The 18,330-nt window shown below is 35.6% G+C and overlaps 1 protein-coding gene across 1 annotated transcript in view; it reads left to right on the forward strand.

The window, feature by feature from the left end:
* The first annotated feature begins 10,016 nt into the window (after positions 1–10,016).
* The window catches only part of LOC126881519 (syntenin-1-like), an 83,431-nt gene continuing 75,117 nt past the window's right edge, over positions 10,017–18,330 (forward strand). Inside the window, exons 1-2 of the mRNA XM_050645821.1 lie at positions 10,017–10,270; positions 10,326–10,605. Of these exons, the coding sequence (XP_050501778.1) occupies positions 10,330–10,605 (276 nt within the window). The 5' untranslated portion in view covers positions 10,017–10,270; positions 10,326–10,329. The remainder of the gene's footprint in view (positions 10,271–10,325; positions 10,606–18,330) is intronic.

Raw genomic sequence — 18,330 nt, forward strand, 5'->3', positions numbered from 1 at the left:
TTGCAGTAGATACCTTCGTCAATGGGCTGAAAGATAATGAACTAAAGAAAGCTTTACGACTAGCAAGGCCGAAAGTTTTAGATGAAGCACTTGCTATTGCCTTGGAACACGAAGCAGCTAGCCAAGCTTCACGAAACAATCGAGTAATAGCCGTGGAAAAAGGCGATAAGAGAAAAGATGAACGTTTGGTGGAAATGGTACGGAGGGTGATTCGTGACACGATGCCGAAGAGACGCGTGAAGAGGGCTGGAAGAGTTCGTTCAAATACAGATGCTTCCTCGATACGGCCATGCGGTGAAAGTTGTAATCACCGGCTTAAAGTAGAGGAACAGCGTTGCCCTGTGAGACGAACTACCGTAGTTAATAAACAATGGCAGCCCCAACAGCTACAACACGCCCAAGAAGATGATCCATGTATAAAAAGAGTATTGGATTGGATGCAGCAAGGTGAGAGACCTAGTTGGCAGAACATTAATGCATGTAGTCCAGAAGTCAAGGCCTACTGGAGCCAATGGAATTGCTTGGTACTAAAAGATGATCTTCTGTACAGAACCTTGGAGAACGATGATGGTACAGAATCTAAGCTGCAGTTGATTGTACCTAAAAGTAAAGTGTCAGAAGTATTGCGTCAGTTGCATGACGGTACATCAGGTGGACACTTTGGTATTACGAAGACTCTGCAAAAGGTTCGAGAACGGTTCTATTGGGTGAACTGTAAAGATGATGTAAGAAGATGGTGCCGGAAATGTGAACTGTGTGCATCCGGTAATGGTCCAGTGGGTAAAAAGAGAGCACCCATGAGACAGTACAATGTTGGAAGTCCTATGGAAAGAGTAGCAATCGACATTGCAGGTCCATTTCCAGAAACCGATGCTGGAAATAAATACATTCTGGTAGCCATGGACTATTTTACGAAATGGACCGAGGCCTATGGATTACCGAATCAAGAAGCTGCTACCGTTGCAGAGGTACTTGTTAAAGAATTCTTCAGCCGATTTGGTGTTCCCTTGGAGATCCACTCCGACCAAGGGCGAAACTTTGAGTCAGCTCTTTTCCAAAACGTTTGTAAATTGATTGGTGCCAATAAGACCAGAACAACACCCCTGCATCCTCAATCAGACGGAATGGTCGAGAGGATGAACCGAACGATGGGTAAACACTTGTCCAAAGTTGTATCTGAACATCAGCGAGATTGGGACCAACACATTCATTTATTCCTGATGGCCTACCGCTCGGCCGGGAATGAAACTACAGGTCAAACACCAACCTGCCTGATGTTGGGTCATGAAGTTCGTTTGCCCTGCGACCTAGAGTTTGGCTGCAGACCTTCCGAGGAATATGTTGCAGGCGAAGAATACGTAGACCGCCTGAAGTTACGAATGAACAACATTCATGAACTTGCCCGACAACACATCCAGATAGCCAGTGACAGAATGAAAGATCAATATGATTCTCGCTGTAAGAATGAAAGCTTCGAAATAGGTGATCTTGTCTGGCTTTATAATCCACAACGTCGTCGCGGCTTGTGTCCTAAACTACAAAGACAATGGGAAGGTCCGTATGAAGTTAAGAAGAAAATAAATGACGTAATATACAGAATTAAGAAGTTGCCAAACGGTAAACCAAAAGTTATTCACATAAATCGTCTTGCACCATATGCTGGCTCCAATGAAACAGAAGAAGCCCGAGTCCTCCAACAGGAAATGAAAGATGCCGCACAGCCAAGTTTTAAGGAATTTATGTCAAATTACGCAGAAAGAAAGAGTGCTAGATTCGGCGTGACCACAGAAGTTCAGCAAGATCTGTTTGGTGTTCCAGAAAACGTCTCTCTAGCCCACTGTGTTGCCCAAGACCTCGAGATGACTAAAGGAATCTCGTCCGTATTCAATAGAAAGTTCGGCCGCCTGGACGAGTTAAGAAATCAGCAGCCTAAAATTGGAAGAGTACTGCGATTGGAAGATGGTCCTCGATCTTTGCTGTATATGGTGACCAGGAAGTCTTATACGGACACGCCAAGCTATGAGAACATATGGCGTGCTCTAAGTAATTTGAAGAAAATCGTGTGTAATTATGACATCAAAGATTTGGCTTTACCAAAAATAGGCCATGCAGTAGAAACTCTGGATTGGAAGATTGTGAGAAGCATGCTTGAAGTGGTCTTCAGAGAAACTGGCGTACGAATTACTGTGTGTTGCATGAACCCGAAGATGTCGGATCCTTCAAAGACAGTAGACTGTTATTTCTTCTTGAAGGGTGTATGCAAAGCTGGAGAGTCGTGTAGATTCCGCCATCCTGGGCCTTCATCTAGAGTTGCTGATCGGGACGCTCAGATCTTAAGAGGGGAGCAATGTAGCAAAACAATGAGTCACCGGCCGCAAGGCGTAAGCCGAGAAAAGTCTAGATCGAAGCACGCTATACGTGGAACCGATGCGCGGTTGTTGGAAGGTCACACGATAGTCGGAGAGCTGGCTTAGCCCGGAATGATCGAGAATAACGACTAGGATATATAAGGCATAATTTTTGTGAATAGAGTTAGTCTTAAGCTAAAGTTTGTAAAGTAAACTTGTATAAATAAATAATAAAGTCGTAAATAAATACCCGAACGCTCGTTTTTGTTACAATATGAAGAACGAAAGAAATTATATTGTTGTTTATTGGAGTAATTATTAGAGCAAAATACTTTCGTACTTCTTATGTTCGCACACTAAAATATTCGTTGTCGCGATAATCCAAAACAGACGTATATTCGTGGAATACACCATAGAAACGTCCGCAGCAAACTTCTCTATGGAGGAGCTGATGAAGACGGGGAAAGCACTCAAGGCCGGGAAAGCACCTGGACGCCTGGAGCCGACACAGTTCTACAAGAAATTGTTAAAATAATCATAGAGGAAAAAGCACCGTAGGTAAAAGAAATCATGAATGACCTCCTCAGGAGCCAAAAATTTCCAGAAGCATGAAAAACGACAAACCTTTTACTTATTTCCAAACCCGGTAAAGAACTTTTGATGAACCGGGAGCTTTTAGACCGATCTGCATATTAAACACAATGGGCAAAATCTTCGAAATATGTAATTATAAATACGAGATTAGAAAAGAGAGGAGGCATTGAGAAAGGAGGCTTGTCTGAACGCCAATATGAATTTCTTTTTCTTCGGGTGCCAGTTCCGTGGTGGAGGTCGGCAATGATCATAGCCATTCGGTTTAGAAGTTAGAAAACGGAAATCCGCAATAGACGCAGTCAGTGGAATCACGCACATGTAAGTACAGGTGGTTAGTGACCTTCTTTTAGAAATAAAAAAATGCCTTCAACTGCGCGAGCTGGAAAGGAATAACGAATAGGTACTAAAGAAATTGGACGTATCCCCTTATCTACAAAATAGAGTGAAAGGATACTTCTCAAGAAATATTATCATAGTGAGGGGAGATTTTATGCAGATATCGGCGGGGTACCGTAGGGCTAGGCCCTAGAACCGATACTCTGGAACATCCTCTACAATGACATACTAGAAAAAGATCTAGGAGCAGGGAACTAGTTAGGTATAGCTTACGCTAATGAACTGTTCATTCTAGTAGAGTTCAATTACAATAGGCTTATAGTGAACACGGCGAATGCTGCACTGGGAAGGGTGAAAACGTTTATGAACGATCGAGAGTTGACACTCGTTACGCACAAAACGGAAGCCTTAATATTAAGAGGACCTAGAGGCTGAGAGCACATCTCTTTCACCCTCGAGGTAGAGATAATAATGCCGGTCAAAAAGGTTAGATAATACTTAGGAGTGGTGCTGAAAAGTAAGCAGATATTTGGCGAACACGTCAATTTTGTTTGAGTTTGACAGATCCGTCAAAGTCAAACTAAATTTTAAAGTAGTAATAATATATATGTCATTATTTTATAGTAAATTTAATTATTATTTAACATACTATTTGAGTAGGTACGTATAGTTTCAAAGGAATTTATTAATAACTACCTAATGTTAAAAAGCAGATCGCTGTGGTAAAAGAGAACAACGTCTTTTCAAGTAAAATACTGACTGACAGGGCTCTGTCCTGTCTGCCTGTCTCCTACCTTGTTTAATTTGTATTCAGAGGAAATAATCCAGGAATGGCTAGAAGAACTAACTACGGGAATAAAAGTAAATGGTCGACTAATCAATAATATACGGTTTGCCGACGATACTATTTTATTAGCGGAATGCCTTGAAGATTTACAATAAATGGTCGACAGAGTGGTACAAGTCAGCTAAGAAAACGAACTGTCCCTCAACATAAAAAAGACTTAATTTTTGGTAATAACAAAAGCCCAACAACGCTAAGAATGCGTAACAATACATGGTGTACAAATTAAAGAGTTGAAAAATATGAATATCTGGATACAATAAATTAATAAAAATACTAGATACACTTCTCTTCTTCAAATGCAAATCCACTAATTGATGTTGGCGATCACATTTTCCATTAACTCTCTGTTTCTTGCGTCCTATTCATCTCCTGCCTTCAATTTTACCCTGGATTATAAGTTGAAGGAACTGGTATTATTTGTTTCGCATGATGTGACCCAAATACGCCGTTTTTCTTTTCTTGATGTTTTCGAAAAGCTGACGTTCTTGGTTGATTCTTTTAAGGACATCCACATTTGTGACTTTCGCTGTCCATGGTATCTTTAGGATACGGCGATAAAGCCACATTTCGAAGGCTTCTAATCTGTTTATATCCCTCGTTTTGAGTGTCCAGCCCTCTATGCCATATAGCAGCACCGACCACACGTAGCATTTAGTAAACCTTAGTCTCAGTGTAAGGTCGAACTCTGAGCAGGTCAGTACCTTCCTGAATTTTACGAAAGCTTGTCGAGCTTGCTCAATGCGACATTTTACTTCCCTGTCCGATGCCCAGTCTTCAAAAAGCCACGTTCCTAGGTATTTGAATTTGCTCACTCTCTCAATGGACTTAGTAGTCAGTGTTATGGTGGAGTTTTCAAATGCATCCAAGTTTCTGGAGATGATCATGAATTTGGTCTTTTTGGTATTAATCTCTAGTCCCATTCGCTTACTGTATTCTCCGATTATAGTGACAAGTTGTTGAAGATCTGCTATGTTGTCGCAAATTAAGACAGCATCATCAGCATATCGTATGTTGTTGATCAATACTCCATTCACTTTGATTCCCATCTCTGCATCTTCCAAAGACTCCTGAAATATGGCTTCCGAATAAATGTTAAATAAAAGAGGGGAAAGCACACATCCCTGCCAAACACCCCTTCTTATATGTATGGATTTTGATATAGAATTGTCTATTTTTAATTGTGCTGCCTGATACCAGTACAAGTTTTCAATGCATCTTATGTCTTTTTGGTCTATATCAAGCTTCTTGAGGATATGCATTAACTTGTGATGTTGGACACGATCAAACGCTTTCTCGTAGTCTATAAAACACAGGAATACGTCCTTCCTCTGATCGTAACAATTTTGGACCAACACCTGTGTTGCTACTATTGCTTCTCTTGTTCCCAAACCTTGCCTAAAACCCAAACTGAGAATCACTGATGTCCCATTCACATTTTTTGTATAATCTTTGATGTAGTATTTTTAAGAATATTTTTAAAGTGTGACTCATTAGGCTAATGAGTCTGTGATCCTCACATATTTTTGCATTGACTTTTTTGGGTAGGGGAATAAATGTAGAGAGCAACCACTGCTGAGGATAGCCACCAGTTTCATAAATAAAATTAAATATTTTATGTAGTGCTGAAATTCCCCTTTCATCTAGTAGTTTGCGTATTTCTGAAGGGATTTCATCAGGTCCAGGTGCCTTATTGTTTTTTGAATATAATATTGCCTTTTCTATTTCCTCTTTAGTGATTGAAGGGCCAGTCAGCTGGTCGTCTGTATAAACTTCACTCATGGGTTTTTCGTCATGAAAGAGCTCCTGGATATAGTTTGCCCATATATGAATTTTCTCTTTTTCGCCTAGCACTACCTGGTTATCCTGATTAACTATACTGATAACTGATTAACTAGATACACAGAAGAGATTAAAGCAAGAATAGGACAGGCATAAAATGCTTTCAACAAACTGAATAAAGTATCCTGTAGCAAGGATATTACAATTTCTTTAAGGTGTTCTCCGTATTATATTATGGGTTGGAGGCTGGGACAATAAAGAAAGATGTTTCGAACAAATTAGAAACAGTTGGGTGGATAGAGTCACGAATGTCGAGGCGTTGAGAAATATGGAAAAGGAAAGAGAGGTTTTAAATACAATTGAAGTTAGAAAACTGCAATATCTGGGACATGTCGTGAGGGGCGTTAATAATACAAGAAACAATACAAGGTAGAAGAAGTCGTTGAAGAAGACGCATCTCCTGGTTAAACAATTTGAGAGCTTGGTTTAACTGCACTTCTGCTGATCTCTTTAGAGGAGCGGTATCGAAACTATCGAAAGTGCGAATTGCCATGATGGTTGCCGACCTTCTTAGATGAGATAGCACATGAAGAAGAAAAAGAATGTTAAAATGGTTATATGTATTTACATTTTTGTATAACGGACTCTCCCTTTAACGGGCGAAATGAGCTAAGAAAAATAATTTTAAGTTTTATGTAATATTTACCCACTTTGTATATCTCGGATCACACTCTGCCTTTTTAGTCGAAGAGATAGAAGCTGATTTTGCTCGTGATAAGTAATATGCAAAAGCTACACGGGGCTATGTTGAATTAGTTGTGTACATGACTTTCCCCAACGAACGGAAACCAGAGTGGGGGACGAGGGTCGTTATAAGGGGTCAAAGTCGCGGTTTTTATTATTTTTTTGTGATGCTCCTAATAGAGATAGTGCACCAAAATTTGGGAATAAAAATAGGTCATGACGTAACTAAGGAAAATCTCCAGGGGCGAAACGCTGCATGATCTCGATCAGGAACGTCACAAAAAACCCCTCATAATTTTTATATTCACCCGTGCCCCTTTGTCGGCCACGCAGCGTTCTTCCCATGGAGACTTTACTTAGTTACGTCATGACCTACTTATTCCCAAATTTTGGTGCACTATCTCGATCATGAGCGTCACAAAAAAAATAAAAACCGCGACTTTGACCCCTTATAACTACCCCCGTCCCTCACTATGGTTTCCGCCCGTTGGGGAAAGTCATGTACACAACTAACTCAACATAGCCCCGTATAGTTTTCCATATTACTTATCACGAGCAAAATCCGCTCCCAGCTCTTGGACTATTTGAAGTTAAACTTCTTTAGGCGCGATTGGGAAAAATGTTGGCATTGGGAGTAAATGTAAATTTGCGTATATTCATCAAAAATTGTTAGCCCTACGTGCAGATGAATGACAGCGAATACGTTAAACGTTTGCTCTGACTGGGCATTCCAATGACCTGTCAAAAATTATTCAATATGGCGGCTGTGGTTAAATAAATGTGGTGTTTATTTTTTAGTGTTGTGAGAACAGAAACAAAAGTAAGTTTATAGTTGTAGTGACTTTTTAAATAGTTTTTATAAGCAACAGTTACTTAACCTTCCGTTACTCGCGCCAATTTTTTGTGATCGAATACTCACGCACGGTCCAAAACACCGGGTCCAAAAATATGGGTCAGTAAATAATTATTTAATTTTTTTTTTGACAAATTGTGTACAATTATATTATTCAATAAATATAATATGATCATATAATTTTGTGTATATGCGTTTGTGTTAATATTAATATTACCAAAGAATATATTATACTCTCCTAGAAGAAGTGTTTGAATGGAACATGGAACAGATGGTCACGTTTAATTGTCCATTGAATATACTGTAGTCGTTGTCAGGTCACATGCACCTACCTACTCCTTAGGAACACGAAATCCTATGCTGAAACGTTACAGGGCAGTAGCCTTCTATTAACGTCTATATTCTTTGATATTACTTATTCCTAAGAGGCTACAGAAGCGCGTCATCAATAGCGGAAAACGCGGTCCAAGATTGAGGCTTTAATTTTGAATATTTTGTTGAGATATTTGGACACATACTCGTAATATAGTAAAGAATGGCGGTACAGAGCCCAATTTGAGAAATCTAATTCCAAATCCCTACTACAATCAAAGTTAATGAAAGTGTCTATAAGGCCGGTCTGACACACTGTGCACGAGTAACGTAGGGTTAACTGTAAATGTTTTAGTATGGTAATAAAAAATTATATACTTATTTGGCAAATGTAAAATGTAATAGTGCTTCGATTTGCACAATTTGATTTCCAACAAAATTTCTACCAATCTTAGTGCAATATTTTGTTTTCTTTCTCTACACTCTACATTTTATTGCATTTTAATATTTTAATTCCACAAAAATCAAACTAATTTGATTAATTCAGACAATAAGCAACTGTCAAATAGTTTAAAACGTTCAATTGCGTGTCTAAATCGGTGCATTTTAACAACATTGGTGCTTGATTCACAACCTACTATACGAGGGTTCGATCCCCAATGAAATTTTTAATTATTTTTGTACATTTTATGATTATAACTACATAATGTATTATATAATTTTTTTCAGAAAATATGTATTTAGTTAAAATTTTTGCCAATAATTGTTTCGAAATCATTTCTTTGTGACATTTTTCAATGTATGTATTTGTGAGTGTTCTATTGGCATGATTTCAACAACCAACTGACCAGTCAATTATTTGTTTTGAGTTCTCTCATTACAAAAGATAGGATTCGTATGTACATTTAACACTATTGTATTGTATTTTCTATTTAAATGTTAGTACATACATGAAATGTTAGAAACTTAAAGTTTTCAGTTTTTACTGCTTTTTTTATTTCAAAAATATTGAAGTTATACTTCTTTAGGAGCGATGGGAAAAATTGTTGAGAGTGAATTTTTATGAAAACGATAGTATTAAGTAAGCGCTCAGAATAAAATGAAGTTAGTTGCTACATCTTTCAGGTGGATGACCGACTACTTGGGAAAACCTCAGGTTGTAGCCTTAGTACTTTTTTTAATTTTTGGTATTATTTTAATTATTAAAATTAGTGATTTTGATAGGTATTTAACTAAAAATACAATTAAACTATTTAAAATATATTTTTTCTATTATCATACTATAATATATCAATTATGATTTCACTACCTGTATCATAGTGCACTTTATTATGATACAGATTTTCATTACGATATGATTTTTAAGCAATAGAATCGCGATATGGCATTTGCGTTGAAGGTGGCACACGCGCAGTGGCACTAATAAATTTGAATATATTTTTTGTTGTGAATGATCATAGAAAAAATCGTGTAACTTGCATTTAATTATCATTATAAAGCTCGTACTCTATACGAAACTCGCCGCTATGTGGCTCGTTTCATATCACTCATACTCGCTTCATAATGACCATTATTAAATGATCGTTGCATAATATTCGCGATGTGCAAATACTTGGAGGGGATACGAGAAACGATCGTGCTAGAATAGCGGAGAAATCTTGCAACTTTCGTAAATAATTCATATTGTCAATTGAAATTGTCAAATTGACGTATATTTCATACCTACTGTCATCGCAGAAGAAAAATTATATGTTGCTCACAATATTGATATGATATGCAATTATTATATAAAAGTATATTTAATTAATTTTATTTTGCTTGTAGTAGTGCATTTTAATAATTAAGTTAATTTACTACATACAATTGTTTACCTTTTAGTAACATAACCTAAATCTCACTTTTCCTTCTTATAATTTTTTTTGGGCTACTGCCTTGATAATTATCCAGCAACCAGGACCAATATAATTTGGCCAATATAATTAAAAGTGCGAAAAAAGTTGCCGAGCTATGAAACAAGGTGTCGCTTTTCCGTACTTGCACGGTCCCAATATTATTTCGTTGAAATCATAAATAGAATTACAACTTGTTACGTGCGTACAAAGTGCGCACACTCTTTTTTTTTACATTTCTTTACTTTCTCTGAAAAAAATTTTTGTTACGCCTATGAACAGGAATTTGCCGAATGCGTCATATGATTTTGGAAAGTACAAAGTACCAACATTATAAGTCTAAAGTTGTGATTGTGAATGATAATCAAAATAAAAACAAAAAATACAGAGAAATTCAGTCTGTTCTGTTATTACAAAACCGAAGTGGTCGGCGTAATTAACAGGTTCTTTGCGTTCTTTCCGAGTGAGTCACTTCTTATCTCTTCTATTGTTTTTCGGGTAGTGTGAATTAACTTTTTTTTCTCACAACATATTCATTTCTTGTGTGTAGTTTTATTAACAGAAAAAGGTAAGGATCTATTTTTAGTAATCAATAAAATATGCTCATCACACTTCTCATCTAGAAAAATGTCGCTGTACCCGAGTTTAGAAGACATGAAAATGGACCAAATGGCCAATGCCCAATACAGCCAAATTCAAAGGAGTATTGCCGCCCCACAAGCCACTGCTCCCGGTGCTCCACCACCTTACACATATCCTGGATTTGATTCCATGCCTGTCCCTGCATTGGGGGCCGACAAACAACTTTACCCCTCATTAGGGGAATTTATGGGGCTAGAATTAAGTGAAGCTGTCATTGCAGAGAACATGCCAGAGTATTCCCAGGTGGTTCTCTATCAACAGGTATGTACAAATGTTTTGAAGTCTGGTGCAATCTTCCAAACTATTTTTATAAGGGATTTTAATTGATTGAAGATATTTTTAGTATCTTTACTGAGTAGAGCTATCAAGAAGTTTGTGTGTGCTTTCACACAATTAATATATTTTGATGTGATAGGCAATTAAATCCATTTGATTACTTGACCTTCAGGTCATTGATGTTTTTATTATACCTATTATTGTGTCTAGATGAATGGACAAATAAAATGATTTCTTTTTTGGCATGTTTCAAAGTAAATATATATTAAGTAACTTAAATAAAGTGTTATATTTTTAGAATTCAATTTTCAGTATTGATAACCTGGTAATAATTTATTATGCTTATATGGGATTGAGCCCCAAGTAATAAAAATTACATTATTAATTAACTAATGTTTTTCCACATTGGAAATCGAAACATCAAACATTAGTTAATAAAGAATGTAATTTTAATTACACAAATAATTATGTCTCAATCCCATTTAAACATAATACTTGAATTAGACATCATCATTCTCTTTGCCTATGCAATGTCGGCTTCCCTAATTGGTATATTAAATATTGGGATAAATACTAATCTTTTTTTCCTATCAATGAAATTTTTCTGTCACACACTACACCATTCGCTTCCTTCCACTTTAGTCATCCAGCCCTAATTCTACTGCATGCATCTCCATATTTCTCCATGACTTGTTTTTCACAATCATGTCACCATCCAAAGATATCATTTTATTTGTAGTAACTCAATATTTAAATGAACATTCCAAACACTCTGTTTTTGTTCTACTAAGTTTTAAACCTTTTTCCTCTAGAGCTTGTCTCCTATGTTCCAGTTTTTGTTCTAAGTCTCTTTCACTATTTCTTACTAACACTACATCATCAGCATACATTAAAGACCATGGAATGTACCCTGTAGTTTCGCTGGTATCTAATCCAAAACTAATGATAATAAATCTGTGGTGCTAAGGCAAAACCCGATATGCCAAAAAACGTGATTTTGTAGCAGATGAGTTTAAAAGTTCACGGTGTTGTTGTAATAGTGGACATATCGAAAACTAATTTTATCATCTACTGGTTACATGAATGCGTAAGGTTTTGTCATCATATTCTTCATCACTCAATGTACATATTGACGTTAAAAATGAAAAATCGATAATTTTTGACATATTGTCGGCTAAGTGTGTTAACCTGCTAACTCCACTTTTCACTGTGAGTGATACTGGGCTGGTTTCTGGGTCTGTGTACTTTCATACACCACCCCACAAACCCGCTGACACCAATATAGTTTAGAAATAACTATCTCTAAACTACACTGGAGCCAGCGGGCTTGTGGGACAGTGTATGAAGGTACACAAACCTAGAAACTACCCCAATATCACTCACAGTGAAAAATGGAGTTAAAAGGTTAACACTCTTAGCTGACGATATCGAGTTTTGTCTTAGTACCACAGAAATAAGGACTAAGCACCGAGCGTAGGTGCAATCCTACTTTCACATACAATTTATCAGTCTCTCCCTCACCTTTTCTAACACTAGTTGTTACTCCCTCATACATTTATCTCACAATCCTATTAAAGATGGCGGAAAGTAAAAATGTGCCGTCACCTCTCTCTATAGTAAAAGAGGTAGATTTTGAAGAGAATACATTTAAATGTTGTCAAACGAAGCCTAATAAAACACTCGTTTGTATAGTATGTGGAAATAGTTATCATATCTCATGTGCTGTGAAAAACAAAGTGAAATTCTTCCAGATAGGGGATTCGCGTGTAATCTGTTGCCAAAATAGTGATGGACAACCCATCGAATCATTTAGTGCCATAGCGATAGAAAATCAGTGGTTAAAAAGGCTGTTAGCTGAAAAAGATGATAAGTACAATTTATTATTAGATAACAATAATCTATTAAAATCAAATAATGAACATTTGCTAGAAAAATTAAATTTATTGAAATCAGAAATAACCAGAATCAAAATCTCACAAAAACCCAACATAACTGCTAATGAGGGTTTAATAAAAACTCAAGGTAATGAAGATAAGACCCCCAGTGTCCAGTCAAGGAATTCTAAATACAAAACAAACAATGAAACTGACTCAAATAAAAATTTTAATGATAAAAACACCAAACATGTTGAAAGGAATTCTAATATACAGGGCAATTCAAAAATTACTACAAACGAATTAAATGCACAATTAATGGATATTCAAACCAAACAGACATGTGACTACATTACAAATTTAACTGTCAAAAATGAGGAAAGCACAAAAATGAATCTTAATCATATCACAATGGGGAGTTCAGAGTATAAAACGAACGATGAAGGATATCAGATTGTGACAAAACGACGCAAGAAAATAATGGGAACTGGAATTGGTGATAAGGATTTCCATGGAAAATCCGAAAAACCAGACAAGAAATTGTGGCTATTCATCCCAAAAGTTCCGGGTAGTGTAAATGCGGCCCACATCAAGAGTTTCATAATAACTAAGACAAACTGACCAGAAAAGAAAGGATAATCAATGTTTCATGATAGGTGTACTACCTGACTTAAGGGAAGAAATTTACAATCCTGCTTTTTGGCCGAAGAAAATTGGCATTGAACGATTTAACTTTAGGTTAGGAAGAAGATTTTTAGATCGTGAGCATCACAATAGTGTTCTGTCAACTGGAGAAGATAGACCAGACTCTTTTTTAGTCAAGTAAATCCAAGAGAAAATAATATAGTAAATGTTATTTTATAGTTAGTATTTTAATGTATCTTGTACTGTGTTTGTACTATACCACGTTGTGTTTTATAAATGTAAACTCATTTTTAAAAACAATAAATTTTCTGTCTGTCTCAATCTTTACATATTCACCAAGGACTCCTTTCGTATTGAGTGCCCACCACAGAAACTCTCGAGGAACACAGTCAAGGTGTTAATATTTCTTCTGGCATTCCACTTTCTCTTGTACTTCTATTATTTTTTAGGTTTCTTATTACTGATGTTAATTCTTTTTCCGCCAGTTTTTGTTGTTGTTCTGTTTCTTGTGTTTGTTGTATCTCTGTTTGGCCTTTATCCTTTAATAATTTGTTGGGTTAGGCCGTAAGAATGTTTGCATAACGTTTATTCTTGTTCTGATATTTCGGTTATATAAATATTTATTTCTCTACTCCTCGCGGTAGAAGAGAACTGGATTATAATACATATTTATACATTTACTACTATATCATTCATTTTGGACTGCTGTATCTGCTTAGAGGAGGTATGATATCGTTTATATATTATCTGTCTAGTTTTAAGTTATGTTGAAGCTGAATTCGGGTTTCAATTGTTATTTTATTTACGAGATTAGTGCAGTACCAAATAATAGATTACAGAAATCTGTAGGAGCTCTTTCCTTCACACAGTGTTTCTGGCAGGTTAACAGACAAAGTTTTCTTCCTCTGAAGATTCGTCTCCTCCTTCTTGATTGAAATCAACTTTGATAAATATCTCTGCATTCCTGTCTTGTATGCTGTCATTTGAATCATTATCCTATTCATCGGACAGTATGTTGTCATATTAACAGTTCTCATTCTCATGTGAAGCTCTTAGTCGCAAGACTTCTTTGTCATACGGGTCCATGCTAATACATATATCGATGGGTTTTTAACAAAACATCATAAAACGCACATTTTTCTGGAGACGACTTTTCTTCTATCAAATTTTTGGCCAATAAACTTAAAAATTTTTAACTATGATAAACTAGGGTAGCAGCACCATTTTTGGCCATCTTAAGGAATTTCTTGGCCTTAATAAATCATTAAAAATCAAAAATTAGAGCTGCGCACTTGTAATTGAGCAAACGTATGACGTTAACTTTGTTTGATTTAATAGCCACTTACGTTTGAAGTTAAATTATAAGGACATTTTGTTAGGTATTTTTAATTCAGAAAGCATATAAAAACTAACTTTGTACCATTTGTGACCACTTTGCTCCTAATGTGGTTTATTCAGAAACCATTTGTGGCCATTTGTTTAATTCTACATAGATAAGGATGATAGTTTCTAGTATTTTTAGTTACCTAACACATTTTTTTACTAAAGGTAGAAAAATTATATTTAATTACTAGAAATGTTAATAAAATTACATGAAAAGGATAGTAGTTTTAATAAAAAAATTGTTATTACAACAGTTTTAATCAACACGAATTACTAAAATTTATAATATTTATTGATCTCTTCAACAAAAAAGTAACCCCTTGAATTTTTTTTTAAAGGTGGTTGAATTTCTTCCATTACCTCATCCTTTTCATACCAAATTTCATCCTTTTTTTGTGGCCACTTCCAATCATTCCCATAGTTTTCCATTGTGCTGATTAAAACCTTGCCATTTTTTTCGTCAGTAATTATTCCTGGGAAAAACTTACTTTCGTACTGTACAATTACGTATGTAGATACTTTGTCCGCAGTACATATGTCAAGAGGGTTCTCTTCAACTACATTCTGTATATTTTTGGCCTCCTCACAGACAGGTTCCTCCCCTGATTCTTGTGTGAGATTGGTCTTTTCTAACCCGTTTCCAATTACTTGTTTTACATCTTCAGGGGCCTTTACATTACTCACGGAAACTGTTTTGTTTATTATTTCGGTTTTTTTTAGTCTCTTTAGATTTTATCTTAATTCCATTTTTCCTAGAAGTTTTTTTTAGATTCTCTTCTTTACAGGCTCTTTTCGCCTCTTTGTCTTGCTTCTTTTTTTCTTTTTTTTCCATTTCAAGTTCTTTTTCTTTTTCTTTAGCCACCGCAAGTTCCAACCATGTATTACATGTTAGCACAGAAGGTAAGATTTCACGCTTTCTGGTTTTCTTGGAAATGTTTTCGTCAGTGGGATAAATTAGAATGTTACTTAATAGGTCTACAGGCCTTCTTTTCGGAGTATAGACAATGGTAGTACCAACAGATAAAGTCATTAAGTCAACATTTGAAGGTATAGGCGAGTCCGTCAATTTATTAATAACACTGCTATTTTCCAATAGATCCATCGATTCATTGTCCATAACCACATCAGAATTTTTTGCTAACTCTTTATCTATTAACATTTCTGTAGCATTGTCTATGAAACTGCTTTCTTTAAAGGAAGGATTATTATACTCTGGAAAGTCAAATTCTACAATATTAGAGACTGTTGGAGTTGATGTTAGTACATTATTATCTTCCACTTCAATTACAATGGAATTGTCTACCATATAATGGTTAGGAATTTCCTCAGCCGACAATTTGCTGACACTCTCAATAGGGTCATGTAATAAATCTTCTTCGTTTTTAAATTGTACCCATATATTGTACAATGATTCATCAAAAGCATCGTATTTGGACTGTTTGAATTGTTTTAAAACGTCGGGATGAATTTTAGACTCCAAATATTTTAAATGTGTCAGACAAGTTTTCGTTTTGCTAGAGACTACTATGGGTTCTTTCTTTAATGTGATTTTAGAATAATCTACGTTATTAGCAGAAAACGGAAAAAGTCCACATGTTTTAAACCCATTTTGTAGAGATTTAGTAAAATCAGTTTCATCCATAATTTTTTGAAGGAGTTGTGGAATGTCATGTTTTTTGACATATGCCGTTGTGAAATCTGTACATTTTTACTTCAGTTTTCCACTTACTTTTTAACGGAAAAAAGAAACTGACATCCAACGGCTGAAGGATGTGTGTCGTATTTGGATGTAAACACACAACTATAATTTTATTCTCAATGCACAATCGACTTAAAGGCAAACTTAAATGCGAGGAATGCATCCGCATTCCAATCGGCAACGCAATATTACTTTCGTGAATAAAAGGAATAAACACATTTGAAAAGTATTCGTAAAAGCACTTTGATGTCATCCATCCTTTGGGTGATTTTCCAACTCCCCAGTCTCTTGGAATATTTTTGCAGATCTTCTCAGGAAGCCGATCATATTCAAAAAGTGTAAGGGGTGGTGCCATTTTCCCTAAAGCATTTGCTGTTATTAAAGTGGTTATATTTTCTTTGTCCGAGGAGGATGAAGTATTGTAAACTGGAAGACCTTTCTCCGCTAAAATTAAACCGCCTTTTGGACATAAATAGAAAGACGTCTCATCCATGTTCCAGATTCTTGCCGGATCATCCAAAACATGCTTATCATCTCCAAGTAAATCCAAAGTTTCTTTGAACCAGTTTCGGATTTTTTCTTCAGTAATTAATGATCTGGCTCTATTTATGTATTCAGACTGCTTTAATGAGAGTTCTGGAAATCTACGCATAAATAGATGAAACCACTTCCTCCCAGGAGTATTTGCTTTAAAAGGGGTTTTTAGTTGACTGTCTTCTACCAATTTTTTTATTGAAAAATAAAGGCCTTCTCGACAAATAGGAAAACCCATTTTAGCTGTAGTTTTGATCCAGTGTACCAGCCGATCTTCTATGATCTTCCCTAAAACTGGACTTCTTCCGACTTTGCCTGATGTTTCTGGAGCTCTTCCACTTAACTTATTGCGTATTGTGGAACGGGGTACTTCATACAAATTACATGCTGTACTTACTTTCATTCCACCTCGAATAGCTTCCAATGCATTCTTTACTTGCTGAGGTTCGTATTGAAAAAAATGTTCGTTTTGGTCGTTGTCGTACATTATTATTTTTTTTCTTGATTTCAATTTTCTTTTTACTCCGTGCCATTATCTGTAATAATAACAAACATTTATAAATAAATTATTAGTTATATTTTTATGTACATAATGTTTTACCGGTAACGGTATGGTTTCTTATTTGTTTTAAATAAATGTCAATGTATAGTAAATGCATACTCCAGAGTTCTCCATAAAAAAATTATATTTTTGTTTTACAACCCCATTTTGGGATACCTTGATTATTACAAAATATTTTGAAATCATTTTGTTAACGAACGGTCCGTTGCGAGTAAAACACCCTGTAGAGTATAACTGGCTACTATGGGAACACGCGTGCTTTTAAAGTAGTCAGTAAATTATGTCATATGACCAAAATTGGATTTAACTGTTCCATTAGTAGCCACTATTAAACAGTTGCTGTGGCCACAAATAGGTCAGAAGTGTTCTAATAGTAGCCAGCAAATGGCCATTAATGGTGTGAATACAAAAATAAGTGTTCCATTTGTGGCCACCCAATTTAATAATGTATCGAGATAAAATAAGGAGTTTAAAAACAGATGAAATCGTAAAGAAATCATACCCAAAACTTAAAATCATACGTTGATCACAAAATTTTAATATTTGGCTTAAATACAGCTTAAATAAACTTACCTGTTTTCTTACGTATATCGTTAACAGAAGGTCTAATACACAGTGTCACCTACTTCAAGAATAAGTAGAAACTAACCTGTAAATCAGAATAAGTCGCAAATTGTAGAGCCATCGTGTTAGAACGAATATAGTCGAAATTCTTCCGATTTCCGTAAAGGCGGTAAACTCGGACCTTATTATATTAGATTATTGGTTTAGGTGGCCACTAACGGTGAAGTGGCCAAAAATGGTGCTGCTACCCTAGTATGTAAAAAAAAATGTAAATTTAAGAAAAGAAAAACTGTAATCTAACATATTTTTATTAAAATCATAAATAACATAATCTTAAGAGAAAAAATATTAATAACAAAAATCGACAAAGAGTAATAAAATTTTGTATTAAACAAGTAACACACAGAATAATAAAAGAGGTATTAAATTGTCTGTGACATTCTGATCTT

This window comes from Diabrotica virgifera, chromosome 3, assembly GCF_917563875.1.
Source record: "Diabrotica virgifera virgifera chromosome 3, PGI_DIABVI_V3a".
Taxonomy (NCBI): domain Eukaryota; kingdom Metazoa; phylum Arthropoda; class Insecta; order Coleoptera; family Chrysomelidae; genus Diabrotica; species Diabrotica virgifera.